We start from the raw sequence: 27,508 nt of genomic DNA on the forward strand, positions 1-27,508 counted from the left end.
TAGACATAGTTTTGATGGGCAAAGTGTCCGGGCAGTAACTCTGCATACCAGAGTTAGAGTCCAAGTCCAGACACAGATATTGGCTGTAGCTTGGGTGTGGGGTATGGTCCAAGCCTACGTGGGTCTGGGTGTTTGGGGGACTAGGAGTCAGTAGCAGCAGGGCTATTGTTATGGCTACATTGTATCTGTGCATTGAACAGGAAAACACAGCACACAAATAAATCATTAAAATGTAGGGATCATACAGGTTCCACATCTGGCTCCTCAGGCTTCCTCTAACACAAAGCCAAGCATATGAGACATAAGACCCGAATAAGGATGAAGGCAACTGGCTCAGGTTATCCATGAATCATACAGCCCAGGGATGGGCAACTTTAATGTGGTAGGGGCCACAAAAAATCTGAACGCATAATGAGGGGCCACAGTTGTGAGCAAAACCTTTTAGCATCCCCTCCTCCTGAGAGAACAGAGCCATTTTTTAAGTTTTAAAGTTATTTTTTGCACATTTTGATATGGGGATAATTGTGTAGTTTTAAAGCACGTTTGCTGCAATTCTACACATTTTGCCATAGGGTGGAGAGAATTTACAATTTTATAACTAATTTCATGCAATTCTACTAATTTTTTGTGCTGTTTTACAGATAATTCCCAAACATTCTACACATTTTTTCATAGGATGGAGAGAAATGTTAGCAGTTTTTGATATGATATCTGAGTGAGACCGACTAACAAAATCAATGGGGCCCCCCCGGCAGGTAATTTAACCAAGATTAATACATTTAGATAGCTGGTCGCTAGACTCATTTACCAATCGAAAAACAAATAGCTGACATGGGCTAATTGAGTAACTATCAGTGACTGACAACAAGAAAAAAACTGGTGATGCACAACCAAATTTCTAAATTGCACCTTGTGTATTTGTCACGAATCCCTCTGGAACTTTCATTACATACACCTGGCCCCTATTCCTAGTGATTAGTAATTGTATAAGTGTGTCCTTGGTTTACCATTGTCCTGTCGATTATTGTTACTATGTCCGTTGGTGCGTGTGAGTACCTGTGCTGTGTGTTTTGGCTTTCGTGCCATTATGGATTGAGCAGATGATTACGGGTTTCGTCTCGTGTGTTAATCATTATGGGCGTGTGTTATTTATTTGAGGTACTCCTCGCTCTTTTGTTTGGGTTTCAATCCTGTGTTTTTGTATAGTGTTTGTTTGGTCCCTGTGCCTTTACAGGGCACTCCGTAATTTGGGTACAATAAAAAACCCTACTACCCATTCCTGCGTCTGTCTCCCAAATCTCTTTATACCAACGTGACCCCGACTGAGTTTTTGTTTTGTAGAAATTTACCAGAGGGCCTTCAAAAGTTGTCAATTCCTGATATAGCCTAACATATGAATTATTATGTTATGTTTGTTATCAAAACTGCCAAATTGTGAGGAGGGATAATTTATATTAAAAGTTGCACTATACTTCTGCAAATGTAGATAAATACACTGGTTATGATGTAGTGTAAATGTCTGCAGAAAACCTCAATGGAAGTCCACTGAAAGCAAGTGAAATATATTCAGGTCTTCAATCTAATCCAGTCAGTCTCCCAAAGAAGACTTACTCAACAGTAATCATTTAAAATGTATGTTGAGGATGTAGGCTACTAACAATGTTTTGAAAATAAATCTGTAATATTTTTATAGAACAGTCCCTAAACTCCCATCCCTGGCTGTGAGATATTTGTCCACACAGTGACCGCAGTGCTGTGGGGTTATGGAATAACAAGGTGCTCCATGCATTATTAATGGAAGCTCGACCATGAATCTGTTTAGAATAATATCAGCTATTTCCCTCCGCCTCATTACTGTGTGTTTTTAAGCATGTGTTTGGTCGCCATGGACACCCCACTCTACAACATTCTCTCTCCTCCCCCCCACCTCCCTCTCCTATTGAGATTCAGATCATGAACAGCACTTGCTGTTTTTAATTTTCATTTCATCATAAGCGCTTTTAGACTGTTGCCAGAGCTTATTTGCAGTTTTTCTGCAGACCTCTTCACTACTGCCTTCTGACAGGACAGATGCTGCAATTAATCACGCCGGGCAGAGAAATGGGCATCATTGCTCCACACAGAGATGAAGAGCCAATCACTACACACTACAGCATCAGCAGCCAGCCCTCAAAACCCAAATTACAAATGCCTTTTCAAACGAACTAATTGAATACAAGGCCACATTTTGAAAATTATATCAATCGGTGGTATAAAATATGCATGAGTTTTATTTCACAATTTTTTTTCCAGGTCCAGATTTATTTCACAATTGGTTTATGATAAACATCACTCCCCCCTACGTAGTCTAATGGATTTTTTGCTCATTGTGGATATATGATAATTATTGTATGCCAGTCTTCCCTCCCCCACTCATTCACCATGTTGATGTAAGCCCTGATGATTGGGGTGGCAGGGTATCCTAGTGGTTAGAGCATTGGACTAGTAACCACAAGGTTGCAAGTTCAAATCCCTGAGCTGACAAGGCAAATCTGTCTATCTGCCCCTGAACAGGCAGTTAACCCACTGTTCCTAGGCAGTCATTGACAATAAGAATTTGTTCTTAACTGACTTGCCTAGTTAAGTAAGACATCATTTTAAAATGTTATCTTAGAAATGAAGTAGTTACTATGTGATGGTACGAAACGGTTAGTTCCAGGTGAAGAAAGAGTCAGAATCCAAAACATTTGTCAGTGAGAATGAGGACTGTTATTGAGACAAGCACCAGTTACATGCTGACTCTTTCCAGTCTCAACACTGTTTGTTTGACACAGTTACAATGGTTGGTACTCCATGTTGAAATCACAGAGAAACATATACAAACTATAATAATGGAAACAGGAGAAGTAGGTTTTATATCCCTGCATCGTTATTATTATTATTATTATTAAACGTCTTATTTACTCCATATAAAGCATACATATCACTTTTTTTAAATTATCTTGAAATAATTCTATACATAAATATTGTTTTTCTTTTCACATTTTTAAAAAATAAGGAGACTTCATACAAAATTATGGTTAATATCATGGCTTATAGTATAATAGAGTATAATATCATGGCTAATTATACTATTATGGCTAATTATACTATTATGGCTAATAGTATAATAGATGGAATGTCTCTGGTTGTGTTTTCATTTAAACTCAAATGTTAAATTAAATGTCCTATTAAGAGCTCAAAAACAAGTAGAATATTCATACTAAAATGCATTTATTCTATGGACAGTTTTAAGAAAGCAGTTGGATTTTTATCTAAGCAAAATACAAACAAATGAATTGCTGCTATTATAACTCATAAAAAAGTATAAAAGAGCAGAAATGCACTACGTGATATAGCAATCAGGTCATTTTACCAATGTTTTAATTACAGCCTCACATATTAAAACTTTACAACAGGTGATATGAAAAATGTACAACGCTTCTCTTTTCATCATGGATATATCACTTCATCTGGAAAGAAAATACCCTCATTGCCTTTTCAATTGGCTCTGACAGTGCAACAAAGTGTCTGCTACTTCTTCTGTTTACTTTTGATAAGTTTTGTAGTATCAAGGAGTACGTAGTGTAAAAATACATCAATCAATCATGAAACCATCAACCTTGATCGTGGAATTTTTCATTTACCATAAAATATCCCCTTTATCACACCAAATAAAAACATAATTTAATTCTTAAACATCTGAGGTAAAAACAAATACATAAAAGGAGGATTTTTTGGAGTGCCAGTTTTACACACACTTTTTGAGCAAATGGGTATTTTAGTGGAAAGAGGAGGCCCCCAACTCTACAAAACACTTACAGCAGGTTACATTTACAGTTTGATGACATAGGATGACATAAATGATCTTATGGCAGTTTATGTCTCTGTCTGTCCATTCTTCCATTCCTCCATCCAGCAACCCCCACAATCACCCATCCCCAAGACATTTTTCAGTTCCCTTTTTCCTTAAGATATTGTCTCTTGCCTTCATGCCATAGGATGAATGCGCTCAGATATCACATTGGCCTGAAATGCATGATGGTTTAATGGAGAGTTTCCTTTAGACAATTTGTTAACAGTTACATCTGCAGGAATGTAGGGCAAGAGAAAAATGGTAAAAAGGTAGAAAGTCTCATAATATACTGGCCAGTGTGGAAACAAGTTTAATGTGTGGGTTACTGGTCTCCAGTATTGTACCTGTAAGTCATTCAGTTCAGGTGTTCTTCTCTGGGAGAGGTTAGAGCTGCAAAACAAAATGCCTGTTGAAATCCATTCATTGTGTCCAGTAGTTGGGCTGAAATGACAACTTTGACCTCATAAATAAAGCTTTATCATTAAATAAAAACAGGGCATTCCTTCCCCTGTGTGAGTCAGGTATACCAGTCCTTTCACAAATGTGCCCAAAGTCAGTTTTGAATTGACAATTGAGCGGAGACAAACAAACAAACAATAAACAATCAATGGGCATTTGCCTACCGACTTATCCTCATAGCGCAGCCTATTTTATAGACAAAATCCAGCTAAGTTATCTGCCCCTTTACATGTCTACGTAGGTATTCATATCCGTCTATAACAATGGACAAGTTCTTTGTAAAACATTCTAATTCTTACACACTTCTTAAGTGCAACTTAGAAAAGCAACGTGGAAATTATGCTTTTATTTCTATTCCTCTTCTTTGAGATAAGATAGATATCTTCCATTCATTTGGCTCAGTAGATGGAGACCTGGGACAGAACCTGGGCGTGGGCCTGGATCTGGGAGGGGTGTGGCTGCTGGGGGGTGGGTTGGGGACTGCCCATGGAGGCGGAGCCCCCCACAGATTGAGGTGTGCTGGGTGAGTGTTGTGGTGGGGAACACTGGGACTGGTGCTGTTGCTGCTGTTGTTGGAGATGCTGCTGCATCTGCTGCTGGTGAAGCTGCTGCATCTGCATCTGGTGGAGTTGCAGTTGCTGTTGCTGCATATCATGCCTCTGCTGCTGCTGCTGCTGCTGCTGCTGCTGCTGTTGTTGTTGTTGTTGTTGTTGTTGTTGTTGCTGTTGCTGTTGCTGTATGTTGTGTTGCTGCAGCTGCTGCTGGAGGTGGTGCTGGAAATGCTGATGCTGCATCTGCTGCTGGATCTGCTGGTGGTGCATCTGCTGCTGCTGCATCTGGTGGTGCTGCAGATGTTGCTGCATCTGCTGCTGCTGTGTTTGCTGCTGCTGCAGCTGCTGCATGTGCCCCCCCACGCCACCCTGCATGGGCGGGCTCATCTGGGACACCGTGGGCTGGGCCCCGGCCACCATGGCCCCTCCTCCACCACCTCCACCCATCTGGTTCAGCAGCTGGGATGGCACACCGTTGGTCATGTTCTGGTGCTGCACCGTCACCGAGGTCACGATCTGGTTGCCCCCCAGCCTCATCTGCAGCGGCTTGGGGGCGATGGCCCGTGGCATGCCGTTCTGGAGAGCCTGGGCCATGGAGGACATAGAGGACATGGACGGGTGCTGGGAGAGTGGGGAAGGCAGCATCAGACCTGGGGACAGGCTGGTGGAGGCCAGGGTCTGCTGGACTGAACGGATGGTCTGAGCCTCTGCTGATTCCTGGGCAGCCTGGAAGTGAAACAACAGCATGTTAGATACAGACTAGGAATGGACACTAGACTAGACTTACTCACAAAATAAATGTTTATTTCGACAATAGCCTGAGGTAACAACGTAAAGCTATAAATCCTCTAACTTTCTAAGATTTCAATCTTGAAAAGATTCAGGATCTGCATGCAGCTCGTGCAGGAAGATTTGAATATCTAAGTTTACTACTTGTCACAATGAAATTCAAATCAAATCAATGTTTCTTTTGTCACATGCGCAGGATACTGCTGATATAAATGGTACAGTGAAATGCAGCGCTCCTCAACAATGCAGTACAAATATCAATATCAATTATAATCAAGTCAAATCAAAAATATAACAAGTCAGAAATAAAAACTAGGGGTCTTAGGCTTCTTCCCAGCAGTTCACACTTCTGTTGGGTGAAAAGTGAAAGAAAGCAGTGTCTCACCTTTGAAACCAGGCTGGCGCGGTAGGCAGCGAGGGCTTTTAAATATTCCTTTTTAGCAGCCTCTGTTTTGCTTTTATAGCCCTGTTATGACAAGACGGACAGGTGTGAATGACAGGTGACAAACAAAGGATCACTCTGTAAAGAGATACAACATCTAAATGCAGGCATAGGCAGCACAATATAACTGACTAAACAGCCTTCTACTTTTGATGTCTATATTCATTGATTTATTTTTGTAGCTCTCGACATATTGATTGGGAAAATAGCGGGCAGGAGAAATTATACAATCTGACTTCATGCATCCCCTTAGAGCAATTACTGCTAATTACTGATCATCATGCATTTGCTTCTCAATCAGATATAAAAGTCAAGGGCCAGTATTCACAAAGCATCTCAGAGTAGAAGTGCTCATTCAGGATCTCCCCTGTCCTGTCCTGTTCATATATAATCGTATTCAGTATGATCTAAAAGGCTAAACCGATTCTATATCAACACTCCTAGTCTGAGATGCTAGGGCTGTGTTTAGACAGGCATCCCAATTCAGATTAGTTTTTTCTTCCAATAATTGGTCTTTTGATTAATCACAGATCTTTTCACATCAGATCTTTTTCAGAACTGAAGATCAGAATTGATCCGAAAAAAAAGATCAGAATTGGGCTGCCTGTGTAAACACAGCCTTTGTGAATGCAGACCCAGTGGTGTAAATGTCATAGTGTAGGATTGCTCTGACAGATAATGATGGATTACCTGCTTCTGTTCCTCTCCCAAGCCATCCCACATGGAGGCCACTATCTTGGAAACCTCTCCGAAGGTGGCGTTGGGGTTTTGACCCTTAATGGCGGCCTGTGTGTCTCTGAAGAACAGGGCGTAGGCTGAAACTGGCTTCTGGGGCTCGTTGGGGTCCTTCTTCTTCTTCTTCTTGGGGGTCTTGGGCTTCTTCCCAGCATCTGGCGCTGGGCGCTTTTCTCCTGCCATTACCTGTTACAAGAAGAGTGATCTGGTTTAGACAGATTAATGTAATTCAATGGTGACTTGTGGTAGTGCCAAAGGAATTTGCATCTGACACTTTACTAACACAACCACCTTCAACAAATGCATATGAATATCAATCAGTCACTGTGCTATTCAATCAGGTATATTTCACACTAAAGTGAGCACAGTTTTAGTGCAGCCTTCTTTAAAATGTGTTTTTATTTAAGGCCCTTTCATAGAGTTTTCCTCACTCACCCTATTGTCCTGGTCTTGGTCGTCCTCGTTGATAGAGCTGGAGGGTGAGGGCGTGGCCGACTTGCTGGCTGGTGGTGAGGGCGAAGTATGGGGGATTTTGGGTCCTGTCATGTTCAAGCCTAGCTGGGCACTGAGCTGGGACTGGTTGATGGTGGTCAGCTGGTTACGGGACATCATACCATGGGGGTTGTTCATGCTGATGATGGATCTCATGACCATGGCGGGGTTAGGGGGGTATTGGCGGAGGTGGCCCTGCATGTTCTGAATCAGAGGAGAAAGAGAGGGAAAAGTCAGTAAATATGACAGCATCTTGTAAGAGACTGTACTGTATCTGTAGCCTGGTCCCAGATATGTTTATGCTATATAGCTATTTGTTTGGCATGACAACCAAATAGGAGTTGGCTATACAGCACAAACATATATTGGACCAGAGCATAACAGAACAAAAATCTGGTCATCACATTCTTCCAGACTGCCACATGGCCAGAATGCATGACATAACATACATCTTCAGTTTTCAAATGTTCAACCTGTACAAATCAGCTGGGCTTGACAATCTGGACCCTCTATTTCTGAAACTATCCGCCGCCATTGTCGCAACCCCTATTACCAGCCTGTTCGACCTCTCTTTCATATCGTCTGAGATCCCCAAGGATTGGAAAGCTGCCGCAGTCATCCCCCTCTTCAAAGGGGGAGACACCCTGGACCCAAACTGTTACAGACCTATATCCATCCTGCCCTGCCTATCTAAGGTCTTCGAAAGCCAAGTCAACAAACAGGTCACTGATCATCTCGAATCCCACCGTACCTTCTCCGCTATGCAATCTGGTTTCCGAGCCGGTCACGGGTGCACCTCAGCCACACTCAAGGTACTAAACGACATCATAACCGCCATCGATAAAAGACAGTACTGTGCAGCCGTCTTCATCGACCTTGCCAAGGCTTTCGACTCTCTCAATCACCATATTCTTATCGGCAGACTCAGTAGCCTCGGTTTTTCGGATGACTGCCTTGCCTGGTTCACCAATTACTTTGCAGACAGAGTTCAGTGTGTCAAATCGGAGGGCATGTTGTCCGGTCCTCTGGCAGTCTCTATGGGGGTGCCACAGGGTTCAATTCTCGGGCCGACTCTTTTCTCTGTATATATCAATGATGTTGCTCTTGCTGCGGGCGATTCCCTGATCCACCACTACGCAGACGACACCATTGTATACACTTTCGGCCCGTCATTGGACACTGTGCTATCTAACCTCCAAACAAGCTTCAATGCCATACAACACTCCTTCCGTGGCCTCCAACTGCTCTTAAACGCTAGTAAAACCAAATGCATGCTTATCAACCGATCGCTGCCTGCACCCGCATGCCCGACTAGCATCACCACCCTGGATGGTTCCGACCTTGAATATGTGGACATCTATAAGTACCTAGGTGTCTGGCTAGACTGCAAACTCTCCTTCCAGACTCATATCAAACATCTCCAATCGAAAATCAAATCAAGAGTCGGCTTTCTATTCCGCAACAAAGCCTCCTTCACTCACGCCGCCAAGCTTACCCTAGTAAAACTGACTATCCTACCGATCCTCGACTTTGGCGATGTCATCTACAAAATGGCTTCCAACACTCTACTCAGCAAACTGGATGCAGTTTATCACAGTGCCATCCGTTTTGTCACTAAAGCACCTTATACCACCCACCACTGCGACTTGTATGCTCTAGTCGGCTGGCCCTCGCTACATATTCGTCGCCAGACCCACTGGCTCCAGGTCATCTACAAGTCCATGCTAGGTAAAGCTCCGCCTTATCTCAGTTCACTGGTCACGATGGCAACACCCATCCGTAGCACGCGCTCCAGCAGGTGTATCTCACTGATCATCCCAAAAGCCAACACCTCATTTGGCCGCCTTTCGTTCCAGTACTCTGCTGCCTGTGACTGGAATGAATTGCAAAAATCGCTGAAGTTGGAGACTTTTATCTCCCTCACCAACTTCAAACATCTGAGCAGCTAACCGATCGCTGCAGCTGTACATAGTCTATTGGTAAATAGCCCACCCATTTTCACCTACCTCATCCCCATACTGTTTTTATTTATTTACTTTTCTGCCCTTTTGCACATCAATATCTCTACCTGTACATGACCATCTGATCATTTATCACTCCAGTGTTAATCTGCAAAATTGTAATTATTCACCTACCTCCTCATGCCTTTTGCACACATTGTATATAGACTCCCCTTTTTTCTACTGTGTTATTGACTTGTTAATTGTTTACTCCATGTGTAACTCTGTGTTGTCTGTTCACACTGCTATGCTTTATCTTGGCCAGGTCGCAGTTGAAAATGAGAACTTGTTCTCAACGAGCCTACCTGGTTAAATAAAGGTGTTCTCAACGAGCCTACCTGGTTAAATAAAGGTGTTCTCAACGAGCCTACCTGGTTAAATAAAGGTGTTCTCAACGAGCCTACCTGGTTAAATAAAGGTGTTCTCAACTAGCCTACCTGGTTAAATAAAGGTGAAATAAAAACATAAAAAAATAATAATAATAACACATGGCCCTGGGTCTTTAACTTCTCCCATTATCAACTATGATGAATTATCTTGAAACCTGAGTAGCCAGTTTGATCTGCCATTAATAAATAGCTTCACAGCTCAATTGCTACAGTTCACAACACTCTATTGTATGGAAATCTGTGGCACAGCTTTGACTGCTCAGACCCTGGTGTATAATGGACTGAGTTAGTACCCTTGAGATGGTTAGGCTACATAACCTCAAATGCCAGGACAAAAAAATAAAGATTGTGCAAGTCACGATTTGTATGCACAATGACTATCTCGAAAACATTTTGGATTTAATGCCCATACAACAAATAAAAATGTTATACATTTCTGTGAAATCTGACATTTTGAAGGTAATACATTTGCCCTAGTTGGCAGATGGGGGCCCAAATGATACCTTCTCCATTATGTTTAAAGATGAAATGCTATCTGCTGGCAGGTTTCATAGATCATACTTTAACTGCCAAAGAGTGAAAATATATTTATATATAATCAACTCTATAATTCAACTGTCTGAAGGGATACGATTGGCGTGTCATGGGCATTTTTCTTCCTCTTTATACAATGCTGAGTATATGATACCATCGATACCATCTTCATATTTTCTAATTTATCTTCCAGATAAAACATTATGCTTTTCAAAATCTCTTTGTGTAAAGGGAGAGGTAGATGTTTGCATTGAGAATTCCACTGAGGATGGAATTACATGGCCTGTCATTCTCTCAGAGGGGAGAATGATCAGGGATGCAGCGGAGGTGACAGGGAATAGTGAAAAATAACCAAACACAACAAAAATGTGATTTGTTTAGGAGGTGTGTGTGTTTGTGTGGTGTGTGTGTGTGTGTGTGTGTGTGTGTGTGTGTGTGTGTGTGTGTGTGTGTGTGTGTGTGTGTGTGTGTGTGTGTGTGTGTGTGTGTGTGTGTGTGTGTGTGTGTGTGTGTGTGTTCTCCCTGAGTAACATCCATCTGGTATTCAGCAGCAGCAAACTCCATCTCTCCCAACATCAACACATCATATACCCACACACCTTGCTTTATTGAGAGAACCTTACGAACCCTGTCTTCAAAACAATATTCAAACACCTTCTCAGAACAGAAACATATTGAATTTACAATCCATTTGTCTCCCATCTTTCTCATGTGCCATGTCTACTACCTATCATAAATCAGTCTACAAGGCAGATATGTATTCAATATTTACATAGAAATACTCCACCAGAGACGGAATAGAATACAATTTAATGATGCAAACATGCAAACCATTCAATTCGCTCTTTGAATAAATAGTGAAATAAAACATGCCAACCATTCAATTCTCTCTTTGAATAAATAGTGAAATAAAACGTGCCAACCATTCAATTTTCTCTTTGAATAAATAGTGAAATAAAACATGCCAACCATTCAATTCTCTCTTTGAATAAATAGTGAAATAAAACATGCCAACCATTCAATTCTCTCTTTGAATAAATAGTGTAATAAAACGTGCCAACCATTCAATTCTCTCTTTGAATAAATAGTGAAATAAAACATGCCAACCATTCAATTTTCTCTTTGAATAAATAGTGAAATAATACGTGCCAACCATTCAATTTTCTCTTTGAATAAATAGTGAAATAAAACGTGCCAACCATTCAATTCTCTCTTTGAATAAATAGTGAAATAAAACATGCCAACCATTCAATTCTCTCTTTGAAAAAATAGTGTAATAAAACGTGCCAACCATTCAATTCTCTCTTTGAATAAATAGTGAAATAAAACATGCCAACCATTCAATTCGCTCTTTGAATAAATGGTGAAATAAACTCGAGCAATGGGATAACGATGTAATGTTGATTTACATATCTTCAGTTTTCAAATGTTCCACTTGATGTGTAAGTCTCATTGTCACCTCCAAGTAGTGAGCTACAGTAAGTTAGTGCTCTGAGTGACTCTCTGCTCATTGAGAGCATCACAGATGAAACACACTGAGCTCTGTAGTCATGACCATCTGTGTAACAACATTTCAACACAATATCACAATGATGCAATATCACTTAGAGCAATGACACATCATGCCATTTGTGTCAAATGTTGAGTTTTCTTCATAACAGCTATGGCCCTGCCCTATTCAAAGATCGTTTGCCTTTCAAAATGTATCTTGTGTCTGCTGGCTTTGGTGATAGTTGCCATTTTTGTAAATGGGTTTGTGGTGAAATAGCTTACACTAGTGTTACAACAATATCACCAAACCCAGATTGCTATACAGACTATAGTGGTACAATACTATAAACTTGACTGGTGGCTATAAATACATCTACGGCTCTTTACAGCTCACAACTACTTACCTAAAAGAGTGAGTGATTCATGTAATCTATATGAAATATATATATATTTGCTATGCAACTACAGTGTAAAAAAAAGTACCATGTATGTAAAATGTGTGTAACATATATGCTGTATGTAACAAAAAAGCTGTACAAACAAAGTTTGAAGAGGAATGAGTGATTATAGAGTAGGTGAACATACCCTAGCTTAGGCCTAATGTTAACACATCTATATTAACCATACTATCAAAACACCCCTGGATAATACTAGTCCCTGAGAAAGGGCTACAGTGGTTGTGAATGTATTGTGTGAATCTGCAACAAGTCTGTTAATTTATGTCCTTCTGTCCTCTCAGTTGCATTTTAATTAGAATATTGGATGCGTCCTAACTGGCACCCTATTCTTTATATAGTGCACTACTTTTAACCAGGGCCCATAGTGCAATATGTTGGGAATAGGGTGCCTTTGGGACGCAGATATTGTCTGCAGTCACAGCAGACATCTAAGAAGACAGCTTGATAGTCATCATAAATCTGTAAATAAGTCATTTTCTTGAATGCACAATGGCCAGATGTGACAAGTGGGGCAGCAGGTAGCCTAGTGGTTAAGAGCGTTGGACCTGTAACCGAACGGTTGCTAGATCGAATCCCCGAGCTGACAAGGTAAAAATCTGTCATTCTGCCCCTGAACAAGGCAGTTAACCCACTGTTCCTAGGCTGTCATTGTAAATAAGAATGTGTTCTTAACTGACTTGCCTAACTAAATAAAAGTCAAATAAAAAAAACGTCCCTATCAGGCTCCATCCAGTTTGTGTGTGTGTATACATGGCCATGTGTATCAAACACAAGTAAACCTAGAGTCTATGCAATCTACTCTCCAATCAATATGGCTTTGTGAAGGAAATCTTGAGATGGAGACTCTCAACATCTATGCCTTTTAAAAAACCTCAAGCTCAAGGAACCAGCACGTCATGTGTACCTGTAAAGCTGTCACAAGCATATTGGCTTGTTTGATAGAAGGCTTTTAGCTTTGACTACACATCCTATCCTCTCCCCTGCACCAAAGCATCCCAACAACTATGTATAAGATGCAATAAAAAAAAAACAATAGCCGAGACCCTTCCACAACACACTGGCTAATAAACACAGCAGCTGGACTGAAAATGCAACATTACTTATTCAGAAGTACCAGAGATAAAATCTCAATATCAGTGATGTCAATGAAAAGAGCCTTGTGTCTGTTCTTGAAGATATTGGAATCAGAATTTGAGGAGGTGGGGAATTTAACAGGCTGAAAAGAATGTTAACAAGTTAAATTTCCATTCAATCATTGACAGAGGCTCTTGGAAATGTTCCATTGCAGAAGAGGGGTAAAATCATCTATATGGTAATTATAAGGATGAGTCCCCCAGTAACTTTCGCCAGCATGAAAGGTCAGTCCTATTAAAGATAGTTTATCAGTCCTCTGCACATAGTCCTTTACTGCATGTGCTTTTAAACGGGTACATCTTATTTTCTTACTCCTCCCTTTTCGGCTCCCTGCCCGCAGAACCTTGGTGCTTAAGCCAAATGAGAAAAATGGAATTTAGAATGCTGGTAAAGGCTATAATAGCATGAAGATAAATTGTTTTTCGACTCCTCTCTCCCCTGTCTCTGGCTTTAACAAACCTCACAGTATACTGCTGTGCATATACACAGTCACAGTCCATCCACTGACTAACCCCTCTCCATCCAACCCCCCAGCCCAAAAACAAAATCTTCCCTTCCACACTCCCATTTTACCTGACCTTGAAGGGCTACACATCCCCTTCCCCTTCTCCCGCTCCCCCATAAATGCCCTCCCCCAAAACCCTTCCTTCCCCCATTTCTCCCGGTGCACTGTGGGTATTTAAAACTTGTTCAACATGATATCATTTCATTTCAAGTGCTGGCTGCCTAAGAAAACTAAATTACAGAATCAATCATACAGAAGGTCAGGTTGAGACTTCATTACAAGTATTGCATGCCTGCATGAATATCTTTCATTTCTGACTGACCCAATATGTCACAACATCTCCACTCTCTGAAATGAATGTACAACTGATGTCAGTGCTACTCAGCTTGGAAGGAAGATAAGAGAGTGTAAAAAAAAAACTGTTTCTGCAACACTGGTCATATTTTCCATTTTATTCAAGACAGTGGTTTGTGACAGGTCAGAATCTAGGGGATTAGATTCATAGACTATCTGTACACTATCAGGGAGTAATTAACATACTGTACATACAGTCAGCTACAAATCCCCAGGTCAGACCAAATTGCATGGCATTACTGGATGTTGGCTATAGAGAAAAACAACTGTCAATGAATGTACTAGTCGAGCTGGCTAAATGTTTGTGTGTACTAAGTCATTAGGGTGAACATAGCGCACATGATGCAGATTAGATTCCTACTGACAAGACTTGGCAAATAGTCCGTATGTATTCATGTAAATACAATAAACATGCATCTCTGCATCAATTTTGGGCAACAAACTAAGAAAGATACATTTGACTCCATATTAATCTCTATTCAAACGGGATATTTGGGCTATTTCTAACCCAATTATGAAGATGTGACACGTAGAAGGGACCTTTTTATAGACCGCCATATCCACCCATACTTTCTTACAAGGGAGGAAACATGGGAAAAGTCTAACTCTGTGCAAGGATACTGTAGACAAGACAGAGATATTTTCAGAAATAGCACCCAGGGGCCTGTGCAGTGCATCGTAGAGAGCGAAAGAGAGAGAGAGAGAACAAGAGAGAACGGGAGCTCTAAATAAATAGAGACTGGCAGTTCCACCTCCAATAGTATTTGGCACTATTGACAGAGACCAAATCACAAATCAGGAGGACACATGCTGCGAGACACAAATGACAGTCAGAAGCTTGTTAGGAGAGCAGATTAAATAAATAATGACTTGCTTTCTGCCAGCCGTTTCTGACTGTCTGCAGCCCACAGACATGTATTTCTCTTTGTAGAACCATAGCATTTGTGGCCAATTTGCAAGACATACATGGAGCATTGGGGGAAAGGAATTAGTGGAACACTTGGCAGAGCAACTACATGGAGGGGGATTTGAAAATGGTACAGGTACATTGTACACCCGTTGTTTGTTTTTTTGTCATGGTGGTGTAGCGAGAGGCTATTACAGTTACGAATTACCCAATGCCACAGAGCTAAGAGAACAGAGAAAACTATTTGGGGAATATGAAAACTGTGGCTGGTTGGGAAACATACTTACTATGTTTTATTTGCATGGTTTATTTATATGTCCTTGCAGACGTTTCAAATAAGAGATACACAACAGTGTAGTGTACATAATGTTGTCCCCCAATGTCATGCCACTGACAAAATTAACCTAAAATATAATAACACTTTTATAAACACTGTATAGTTCATTAAAATAGTTACTTCCCTCAACCCTTTTCAAATCTCAAACCAAAGACAATGGCATAGATCAATGTAATTTCCCTGCGTTGTCTCTGTGTTCAGGACTTTTGGGGATCAACCCATATCCAGAATATAATGGAGTTCACGGTCGGTAAGCCTTTCTGCCTTTCTGTCTGTGGTACAATGTTTGCTGAGTGATAAAGGAGCAGAGCAGTGTGCAACAGTCTCCCAGTGACAATGCCACGAGGCAAAGGAGCAGAAACCGCACATTCTTTCCCTGTAGTTTTAATAGAGTCTCCTTACAATCAGAGACATGAGCCATGCAAATGGTGTTAAAGAGGAATAATGTTGGAGAATCAAATCTAATCCTCCACCAAGTCGTGAGAACAGTCAGGACTGTAATTGTGTCAAGGTTCCGTTTCATCTCCAGATGTAAAAAAGCTTAACTGACCATGAAATGAAAATTCTTTAGGCAAAAGTCTTCCGGGGCTCGCTTATGCAGCACAGATATTTTAAAAGCTGCAATTATTTTACATGCCAGCAGCATGGAAGGGAGGAAAAAAGGCAATGAAATGTTATAGCGCCTGCCCATATCGGAATGTAAATACATATTCTGTAATATCATACACTGTATGTGATTCACCATATGTGTCTGGTTTAAAAGTGGGGGGTCTGAAATACATTTTTACATGGATAATAAGCTAAAACTATCATGATATTTTTGTTCAATGTAATGATTGTTTTTGCAGTTCACCCCCCAAAAAACACAGCATCAATATCATCTTTCTGCTTATAATGCTTTTTGCTTCCATATTTTCTTCCTATAATGATCCCATATTACTGTGATAGTGTCAGCGAGTGACATTTCCACGTTTCCTCCTCAATGCATTTCATCCTCAATGGCATTTAAGAAAGCTTTTTCTATCAAAATGTTTTAAATCTATAACATAGAACTCTATCAACATACAGAAAGTGATTACTGGGTTCCGGAACCATTCCACATTCTCTCATCCACACCAATGAACAGGAAGGCTAAGCTGGAGATCCATTCATTGACTCCCTTTCTAAGTACTCACACCGAAGGTTAATTCTAGTAGCATCGTGATATTTAACCAAATACAAAACCTGGGATTCTGAACTCTGAAACAAAGCTCTGTCTGTCAGTTGACTGAGTGCATTCAGGCTCTGAACATAACAACATGTGGATATATTTTCCTATTATAAAGAGGGTTATTTTTGTCGGCTCTGGTTTTCCTTTATAAACCCAAACAGAATTCAGTATTTACATACTGCGACCATTGTCTCGCTAGCATTGTGATACCGTTCCATCCTCCAGCTTTATAAACGGGCCAGATGCTGTGCCAGATGCAGTAACAACTGGAGGTGTGCACTGAGTGCAGTCAAGGTTACTCTATGGCCTAATAAAGGGTAAAGGTATTCTCCAGGTAGTCAGATCATACTGTAATGGTCACATGGGCTCTCCTGACCTTTTTCTATTTATATGTGTATATGACAGCACCTTGATCATGTACCCAAGTGTTGATGCCTGGTACTCCATTTTCTATGTGCATGAACAAATATGTCAAATTGACACCTTTAACCCACCCTCGCCCTATAATTATTGATGAGGTGCATGTCCTAATAGCACGCTGTACTTGATGCCTATGCATGTGACCATAGTATCTATTAAATCCCTCTACCCTAAGTGTTGGTCCAGTCTAGTACTCACCAATGGCAGGCCGTTGATGCTGGAGAGCCCCTCCTGGTCCATGAGGTTGCGTGAGATGGTGATGGAGGGCAGCTCCAGGCTCTGAGGGGGGAACTGGGGGGTGAAGGGTCCCCTGTGCTGGAGCGGGTGCCCCGGGAATGGGGAGTCCACATCCGATAGGCCCAGGCCAGACTCTGTCTCTGGAGGAGGGGTGATGGGAGGGATCTCAAACTCCTCGTCTCCCAGGCTGGGGGTGTGGAATGTCTAGAGAGCAGATAGGGAGAGGAAAGTACACGGTCATATCATTGGATTCATGTTTGCGAAATCAATACAGATCATGTGTACTGTATAGGAAACTAGTAGTGAAAGTTGGCTGAGCGGGAAAAGGAAGGAAAAGCACACACCCACATCAATGGATGAATTTATGATCAGTGTATGTGTACTGACGCTACCAGCCTAGATACTTTATAATGACATTTAGCTAAAACTATCTGCAGATGTAGGATCTTCATTTGAGCCAGTTTGCTAAAGCAGAAAAATAATCCTGCAGCAACAGGAAATGTGAATTATTATGTGGATTATAATTAATGGAAAAAATAGACAAATATGCACATCCAATTCATCAGGTGCAGGCCAGAAGAATGTATCAAAGAAAAAAATAAATGTCCACAACTCTGGTATGATCCCAATGATCATGTTACAGATGTAGGATCTTAATTTGATCACCCTGTTGCAGGAGAACTTTCCTGCAATGCAGGAAATGTTAAAGGTGTAGTGTATTTGAGGTTTAAAAAGAATTCTGAAGTTTGTAATTTCCACTTTAACATTTCAGAGTAGATTTTTCCTTATGAAGAATGTGTCAACCCCTACAAAATTTTCATTAATTATAATCAAAGGAAAAAAGGAATATCTGCAACTCTGCTATGCTCCCATGGGGATTTTATCAGACGCACAAAACAGACAACGTTTTGATCCGAGTTTGAATCATTCTTATCTCTCATACCTGCATGAAGCCTTCCTTTCAGGGATGTATTGTTTAAAAGAGGAGAAGTTAGGTGGAGTGGTACTAACACTTGTCTGTAACCATACAGAAATGTAACATTTCTTAAAACCCATTAAAGTTCACTCTGAGCAAAGTAAGGAGGGAAGAGGGGAAAAAAAGCAACTACAAAAAAGTGAAGAAATCATGAGAGAGGAGAGGATACATGATAAAAGCCCCTTAATCTCAGGGATGGAAGATCTTTGGTCTGAAGTGCGGAGAAAATACACGTCACAGAGACATGGGTTTAAAGAAAATATTCGGAGAAATATTACGCTTGGCCAGAAGGGTTTCTCATTGTTCCCCTTGGTTGAACCCTTAAATCTGCTCATCAAACAGTCTAATCCCTCTGCCTGCAGAATTCAAGCTTTTGGACACACTTAATTAGCTTATTTGGATTCTTGGAGATGGTACCAAATGCTCTGCTCACCTACTGCTGGTCTTGTCTTCATTGGTACATTCCTTAAGCCACTCAGTAAAAGGCCAACGTATTCACATAGCGACCCACTATGACCACATCAGAGTTACATGCATATAGGACGCGCCACAATTGGAATCAGCCACTACTAGCATGGCAGTCAAGATACTCTTTCCTCAATATCAAAGGTCTAAAGTCGAGTTGAAATAAGTATTTCTGTTTGTTGTTTGTTTCTGTGTGTTGATATCAGTGTTAATACACTTTTTTTTACCAGGACAAGCTTAGAGGGGAGGCAGAACAGAAGTCCATCAGCCTCTCTCTCTCTCTCTTTCGATCTCTCTCTTACAGGCAATGAAAAAACCCAAGGCAGTGGCAGCAGAGCGAATATGCCAGCTTAGTCCTTGATTAGAGAGTAGTAATGTTTCTGTTGCTTGCTTTGGCACACAGACACTTGAAACAAATTCATTGCCTACTCAGGGCAGCTGTCTTGACAAGCACTGATGAATTCCAGAGGCAGAGACAGCTAATAGAGTTGTATTTTCATGTTCCCTTAGTTTCAGACCACTTTTAAACTTTCTGATGCTTGTTTCACAGCTGTTCAATCAGTCCTCCTTTCTGAAGGAGTCACTGCATGTTCATCACAGCTCTGGACTCTGGCTTAAGGCTTCCTCATGCTTCGGTTCTGGGGGCGCATAGCAGGACTCAACTAGTGTGCTCGCATACTTTTGACCTTTGCTTGAAAAGACCTTTGCTTTAAAAAAAAAAAAAAAAATGCCAATAGTACTAGTTAGTCCATCTTGAGACGCCGTAACCAGTATAGAATTACTCAAAATGAATCTCCTTTTTACGCTGCTGCTACTCTCTGTTAATCATATATGCATCGTCACTGTAACTATACACTCATGTACATACTACCTCAATTGGGCCGACCAACCACTGCTCCCGCACATTGACTAACCGGGCTATCTGCATTGTGTCCCACTGACCACTCGCCAACCACTCGCTACTGCTACTATATTTTCATCATATATGCATAGTCACTGTAATCATATCTACAAGTACATACTACCTCAATCAGCCTGACTAACCGGTGTCTGTATGTAGCCTCGCTACTTTTATAGCCTCGCTACTTTTATAGCCTGTCTTTTTACTGTTGTTTTTATTTCTTTACTTACCTATTATTCACCTAATACCTTTTTGCACAATTAGTTAGAGTGTGTAAGTAAGCATTTCACTGTATTCGGCACACATGACAAATAAACTTTGATTTGATTTAAGATTAATCTAAGGTAATAACAAAAAAAATCTGTCATTCATTTAGATGTTTTTGCCAAGGAGATCTTAGTCGCGCAACTTTAAACCTAACTAGGATGTTTGGTTTAGTATTTCTCAAGTGAAAAGATTTGCATGAAAACGAGTCGTCTATCATTGAATGACGACAAACACTTCTTTGAACAATCCCTACTGTTGACCAATTACAAATAGATTTGGTTTGCCTCAATAAAAAATTATGTGTGTATGAACAGCCGGAGAAAAATCTAGCCAAAGGACAAAACAAACAACATTTTCACAAAATGTCATCATAATATATGTATGAACTGTTTCAGTTGGGAAGCATGCGGACAGTTTTATACTGTCTTAGAAAAAAGGGTTCCAAAAGGGTTCTTTGGCTGTCCCCATAGGAGAACCCTTTTTGGTTCCACATTGAACCATTTTGGGTTCCTTGTAGAACCCTCTGTGGAAAAGGTCCTACATAAACCCAAAAGGCTTTAACCTGGAACCAAAATGGGTTCTCCTATGGGGACAGGCAAAGAACCCTGTTTAAGGTTCTAGATACAGTTGAGGTCGGAAGTTTACATACACTGAGGTTGGAGTCATTAAAACTTGTTTTTCAACCTCTCCCCAAATTTCTTGTTAACAAACTATAGTTTTGTTAAGTCGTTTAGGACATCTACTTTTTGCATGACACAAGTCATTTTTCCAACAATTGATTACAGACAGATTATTTCACTTATAATTCACTATATCACAATTCCAGTGGGTCAGAAGTTCACATACACTAAGTTGACTGTGCCTTTAAGCAGCTTGGAAAATTACAGAAAGTGATGTCATGGCTTTAGAAGCTTCTGATAGGCTAATTGACATCACTTGAGTCAATTGGAGGTGTACCTGTGGATGTATTTCAAGGCATACCTTCAAACTCAGTGCATATTTGCTTGACATTATGGGAAAATCAAAATAAATCAGGCAAGACCTCAGAAAAATAATTGTTGACCTCCACAAGTCTGGTTCATCCTTGGGAACAATTTCCAAAAGCCTGAAGGTACCACGTTCATCTGTACAAACAATAGTACTCAAGTATAAACACCATGGGACAACGCAGCCATCATACTGCTCAGGAAGGAGACATCTCCTAGAGATGAATGTACTTTGGTGCGAAAAGTACAAATATATCCTAGAACAACAGCAAAGGACCTTGTGAAGATGCTGGAGGAAACAGGTACAAAAGTATCTACATCCACAGTAAAACGAGTCCTATACTGACATAACCTGAAAGGCTGCTCAGCAAGGAAGAAACCACTGCTCCAAAACCGCAATAAAAAAGCCAGACTGCGGCTTGCAACTGCACATGGGAACAAAGATCGTACTTTTTGGAGAAATGTCCTCTGGTCTGATGAAACAAAAATAGAAGTGTTAGGCCATAATGACCATCGTTATATTTGGAGGAAAAAGGGGGAGGCTTGCAAGCTGAAGAACACCATCCCAACCGTGAAGCACAGGGGTGGCAGCATCATGTTGGGGGGTTGCTTTGCTGCAGGAGGGACTGGTGCACTTCACAAAATAAATGGCATCACGAGAAGGAGAAATATGTGGATATGTTGAAGTAACATCTCAAGACATCAGTCAGGAAGTTAAAGCTTGGTCGCAAATGGGTCTTCCAAATGGACAATGACACCAAGCAAACTTCCAAAGTTGTGGCAAAATGGCTTAAGGACAACAAAGTCAAGGTATTGGAGTGGCCATCACAAAGCCCTGACCTCCTACAGAAAATGTGTGGGCAGAACTGCAAAAGCATGTGCGAGCAAGGAGGCCTACAAACCTGACTCAGTTACACCAGCTCTGTCAGGAGGAATGGGCCAACATTCACCCAACTTATTGTGGGAAACGTGTGGAAGGCTTCCCGAAACATTTGACTAAAGTTAAACAATTTAAAGACAATGCTACCAAATACTAATTGAGTGTATGTAAACTTCTGACCCACTGGGAATGTAATGAAAGAAATAAAAGCTGAAATAAATCACTCTCTCTACTATTATTCTGACATTTTACATTCTTAAAATAAAGTGGTGTTCCTAACTGACCTAAGGCAGGGAAATTTTACTAGGATTAAATGTCAGGAATTGTGAAAAACTGAGATTAAATGTATTTGGCTAAGGTAAACTTCCAACTTCAACTGTATATATTTTTTCTAAGAATGTAGAGGAGAGCAGGATAAATTACAGAAAGCTTTTAACAACCATGTACTGTGCTCTAGTCTACTACTGCCATCTTATTTAATGTTAACGCCACCGAAAAAGCAATGGAACTTTTTTTATTTTTTTATTTAACTAGGCAAGTCAGGTAAGAAAATAATATTATTTTCAGTGATAACCCACTGTTCCTAGGCTAACTGACTTGTTCGGGGGCAGAACGGCAGATTTTTACCTTGTCAGCTCAGGGATTTGATCTTGCAACCTTGCAACTGTTTGGTTACTCAGCCAATGCTCTAACCAGGCCAATGCTCTAATCAGGAGAGAACATCATCATCACAGGCTTCATTACCAATCTGAACCTGTCATTTAGAGAAGAATGATGTGCAGTAAAAAGGGCCTCTCTGTTTGTTTGGCTGGTTTCACAGGCCTCAGAAGGATACTTTAGGGGAGGAAAAAAGGACCTCACCATTACATTCATTTGTATTACTCTCTAACCTTTTCATATGGGTACAACTTGCCAAGATCTGTGTGGAAGAAGCTAAACCAGGACAGTGAACAGAGCTGGATAGGGATGTTGGACCGTAGGCTGATGCATTGTGGCCTGAATTATAGTGGCAAGCAGGATGAGGTTTGAGACAGCCTTCCCTTAGACGAAGATGAGCAAAGGTGAGCTCCATTTTTATCGTAAAACAGAGCTAATGTGACCGTGACCTTCAAGATAAACTGACCTGCCCTGGAGGGCAGGAATAGAGGAATGTTATTTTCCTAGTTTCTGATAAATAGTGTAATTGTCACGCCCTGGTCGAAGTATGTATGTTTGTCTTCATTTATTTGGCCAGGCCAGGGGGTGACATGGGTTATTGTGGTGTGTTTTTGTCATGGGGGGGGGGTTGTGGGGTGTCTAGCATAGTCTATGGCTGCCTGAGGCGGTTCTCAATCAGAGTCAGAGTCAGAACCATATTTAGGCAGCCATATTCTTTGAGTTGTCGTGGGTGATTGTTCCTGTCTCTGTGTTAGTTGTCACGAGATAGGCTGTATAGGTTTTCACGTTCCGTTTGTTGTTTTTGTATTGTTCGTGTTTTTCCTTTATTAAAGATGTATCGAACTAACCACGCTGCATTTTGGTCCGACTCTCCTTCAACGGAAGAAAGCCGTTACAGAATCACCCACCACACCCGGACCAAGCAGCGTGGTGACAGGCAGCGACAGCAGAAGCAGCGAAAGGAGGAATGGACATGGGAAGACGTTTTGGGTGGCAAGGGTTGTTACACTTGGGAGGAGATACTGGCTGGAAGAGATCGCCTCCCATGGGAACAGGTGGAGGCACTTAGGAGAGCAGAGGCAGCCGGAGAGAGGAGCCAACGATACGAGGGAACACGGTTGGCAAGGAAGCCCGAAAGTCAGCCCCAAAAATGTATTGGGGGGGGCTCAGGGAGAGTGTTGCAGAGTCAGGGTTTAGACCTGAGCCAACTCCCCCTGTTTATCGTGAGGAGCAGCGATCACAGGACTTCTGGACTTGGGAGGAGATATTGGACGGAAAAGGACCCTGGGCACAGCCTGGTGAATATCGACGCCCCAAAGAAGAACTGGAGGCGGCTAAAGCGGAGAGGCGCTGGTATGAAGAGGCAGCACGGCGACGCGGAGGGAAGCCTGAAAGTCAGCCCCACAAATTTATTTGGGGGGGGGGTCTCACAGGGAGTATGGCTACGCCAGGTAGGAGACCTGCGCAAACTTCCTGTGCTTACCGGGGGGCTAAAGAGACCGGGCAGGCACCGTGTTATGCTATGGAGCGCACGGTGTCTCCAGTGCGGGTGCATAGCCCGGTGCGGTACATACCAGCTCTTCGTATTGGCCGGGCTAGAGTGGGCATCAAGCCAGGTAAGGTTGGGCAGGCTCGGTGCTCAAGAGCTCCAGTGCGCCTGCACGGTCCGGTCTATCCAGTGCCACTTCCACACACCAGTCCTCCGGTGGCAGCTCCCCGCACCAGGCTTCCTGTGCGTGTCCTCGGTCCAGTACCACCAGTTCCAGCACCACGCACCAGGCCTTCAGTGCGTCCCGCCTGTTTAGCGCTGCCAGAGCCTTTCTCCTCTCCTGCGCTGTCGGAGCCTCCCGCCTGTTCAGCGCTGTCGGAGCCTTTCTCCTCTCCTGCGCTGCCGGAGCCTCCCGCCTGTTCAGCGCAGCCGGAGCCTTCCTCCTCTACAGCGCTGCTGGAGTCTCCTGCCTGTTCAGCGCAGCCAGAGCCTTCCTCCTCTCCTGTGCTGCCGGAGTCTCCCGCCTATTCAGCGCTGCCAGAGCCTTCCTCCTCTACAGCGCTGCTGGAGTCTCCTGCCTGTTCAGCGCAGCCAGAGCTGCCAGTCTGCATGGAGCAGCCAGAGCTGCCAGCCTGCATAGAGCTGCTAGTCTGCATAGAGCAGCCAGAGCTGCCAGTCTGCATGGAGCAGCCAGAGCTGCCAGTTTGCATGGAGCAGCCAGAGCTGCCAGTCTGCATGGAGCAGCCAGAGCAGCTAGATCCGCCAGTCAGCCAGGATCTGCCAGTCAGCCAGGATCTGCCAGTCAGCCATGATCTTCCAGATCTGCCAGTCAGCCATGATCTTCCAGATCTGCCAGTCAGCCAGACTCTTCCAGATCTGCCAGTCAACCAGACTCTTCCAGATCTGCCAGTCAACCAGACTCTTCCAGATCTGCCAGTCAACCAGACTCTTCCAGATCCGCCAGTCAACCAGACTCTTCCAGATCCGCCAGCCAGCCAGGATCTGACGGAGCCAACTACATGCCTGAGCTTCCTCTCAGTGCTGAGCTTCCTTTCAGTGCTGAGCTTCCTCTCAGTGCTGAGCTTCCCCTCAGTCCCGAGCATCCCCTCAGTCCCGAGCTACCCCTCAGTCCCGAGCTGCCCCTCAGTCCCGAGCTGCCCCTCAGTCCCGAGCTGCCCCTCAGTCCCGAGCTGCCCATCAGTCCAGTGGGGTTCTGGGTGAGGACTACTAGGCCATGGTCGGCGGCGAGGGTGGACTATCCTAGGACGCGAGGGGGAGGAACTAAGATATTGATGGAGTGGGGTCCACGTCCCGACCCGGAGCCGCCACCATGGACAGACGCCCACCCGGACCCTCCCTATTGTTTTGATGTGCGCCCGGGAGTCCGCACCTTAGGGGAGGGGGGCTCTGTCACGCCCTGGTCGAAGTATGTATGTTTGTCTTCATTTATTTGGTCAGGCCAGGGGGTGACATGTGTTATTGTGGTGCGTTTTTGTCATGGGGTTTTTGTGGGGTGTCTAGCATAGTCTATGGCTGCCTGAGGCAGTTCTCAATCAGAGTCAGGTGATTTTCGTTGTCTCTGATTGGGAACCATATTTAGGCAGCCATATTCTTTGAGTGTTTCGTGGGTGATTGTTCCTGTCTCTGTGTTAGTTGTCACCAGATAGGCTGTATAGGTTTTCACGTTCCGTTTGTTGTTTTTGTATTGTTCGTGTTTTTTCTTTATTAAAGATGTATCGAACTAACCACGCTGCATTTTGGTCCGACTCTCCTTCAACGGAAGAAAGCCGTTACAGTAATGGAGGGAGGGAGAGAGAGAGGAAGTGAGATCGTTATCAAAGACTCATCACAACTCATGGTTGTGTTCCTCATCTCCCGTCCATAATGATGATCTAAATTAACATCTGCACGAGTTGGGAGCTGAAAATTGATACATGAAGTTAGCTAAGGCTCGCCTGGGGTACGGAGGGAGTGTGTCAGCTGTCAGTGCAGGGCAGGCCTCTCTTCCTCAGGGGAGAGGTGCCAGACTAGGAGTGCTTGCCTGCCTGCCTGGCTGGATGGATGGCTGGTGGAGCCCAGAGAGTAACACACTGTTACAGCATTGCAGCATTACTGCCTGGTGTCACTTCACATAAAACCTGGCTAATTCTGCACCAGGAGCAGTTTAGAGGGGCTCTGATCTCAGGTTAAGAGATGCACAATCCACTTCCTTCACATCAGCAGCCTGGTTATCCATTTAAATTATTATGAATGCTCAGCCCAGCCAAGTGCCAAGCAAACCAGATGTTGGCTTCATGTTTGTGTGTGTGTGTCCATGTCGGTCACTGTGTGTGTGTGTGTGTTATGTGTTATGTGTGCCTGCATGTGTGACGGGTCGTTCCATGGGCAGGCGGAGGGTCCGATGGCATAGGGGGCAGAGCAGGGCTTGTAAGAGGGAGCTGAGGCCAGACCAGATCAATCCAGCATGTGTGGGCAGATGTATAGGGAATCTCCCAAGCAGCCACAGAGCCCCAGTGCTGTATGATATAGTGTGTTGTTAATATACAGGCAGCATTACGTGCATGGTGAAAAGGCCAGTAGATTTATGACAAACACATTGGCTCACTGCTAAAGTGTTGACTATTGGAGCTAACAGGCAGGGATTATGGAAATGTTCAGGAAAAGCATGAGACGATTCATGGTTGAGTTTCTGATGCTAATGATCTGATGTGTTTCTGTGAACCATCGAGGACTCCACTCTCTCTCATATTCCTTCTATCTAGAACATGTATGGTGTTCTCACTCCCAATATCGAACACAGCAGCAAGAAAAAGCTTTTGAGGCAATATCTCCAGCCTTTCAATAAACTTCTGTAATCCAATTCACTGATGCAATAACCAAGACTTGTTAAAGGCAGAGCCATGCAATTACTGAATATAATAGGCCCCGGGATCAATAGAGCCAGGATTGAGACTCCAGTTTCCAATATCTAGCGAGGCAGCAGAGCATAAAGATACTCAAATGATAACATCACAGTGGGCTCGCAATCAACATTTCAAATTTGTAACCATCTCGAATCCATTTCTACATAGATCATTACTCCTGTCTAATTTGATTGGAAGGGAGAAGTGATACCCACCGCTGAGTGGAATTGAATCCCGGTGTACAGTATCATACTCTCTAAGGAGAGCAGTCAATCCTCCCTGTCAGGATGGGTGTTTTAACAGGAGCACACCAAGGTCATCTTATCTCATTCTGTAAGTTCAGAATAATAACACACCAGCCATCTACAGTAAATATCCAATGTTATTTTATCTGTTACATATGATGTTTTGGTTGATTTTGATACACCAGCCATCTACATATCCAACATTATTTTATCTATTGAATAAGCATATTGGTTTATTTTGATACACTAGTCATCTAAGTATCTAATATTGTTTTATCTATTTGAATAAACATGTTGGCTTATTTAAAGATGTTCTCTGAGTTTGAGTATACCAGTGAGTAATAGCATGTAGTGTTTGTGTAGAAATTACTCATTAACTAGTGTTCCGTATTATACAAGAGTTGCAGAATGCAGTTGTATA

At 42.5% G+C, this 27,508-nt stretch overlaps 1 protein-coding gene across 1 annotated transcript in view; it reads right to left on the bottom strand.

Annotated features, from left to right (window-relative positions):
* Window positions 1-3,235: 3,235 nt before the first annotated feature.
* The window catches only part of LOC118360797 (TOX high mobility group box family member 3-like), a 67,421-nt gene continuing 43,148 nt past the window's right edge, over window positions 3,236-27,508 (bottom strand). Inside the window, exons 3-7 of the mRNA XM_052484767.1 lie at window positions 17,280-17,522; window positions 7,286-7,546; window positions 6,806-7,036; window positions 6,059-6,139; window positions 3,236-5,610 (exon numbers count right to left, since the gene is read on the bottom strand). Coding sequence (XP_052340727.1) covers window positions 4,732-5,610; window positions 6,059-6,139; window positions 6,806-7,036; window positions 7,286-7,546; window positions 17,280-17,522 — 1,695 coding nt within the window. The 3' untranslated portion in view covers window positions 3,236-4,731. The remainder of the gene's footprint in view (window positions 5,611-6,058; window positions 6,140-6,805; window positions 7,037-7,285; window positions 7,547-17,279; window positions 17,523-27,508) is intronic.

Source organism: Oncorhynchus keta, chromosome 2 (genome assembly GCF_023373465.1).
Source record: "Oncorhynchus keta strain PuntledgeMale-10-30-2019 chromosome 2, Oket_V2, whole genome shotgun sequence".
Lineage (NCBI taxonomy): Eukaryota > Metazoa > Chordata > Actinopteri > Salmoniformes > Salmonidae > Oncorhynchus > Oncorhynchus keta.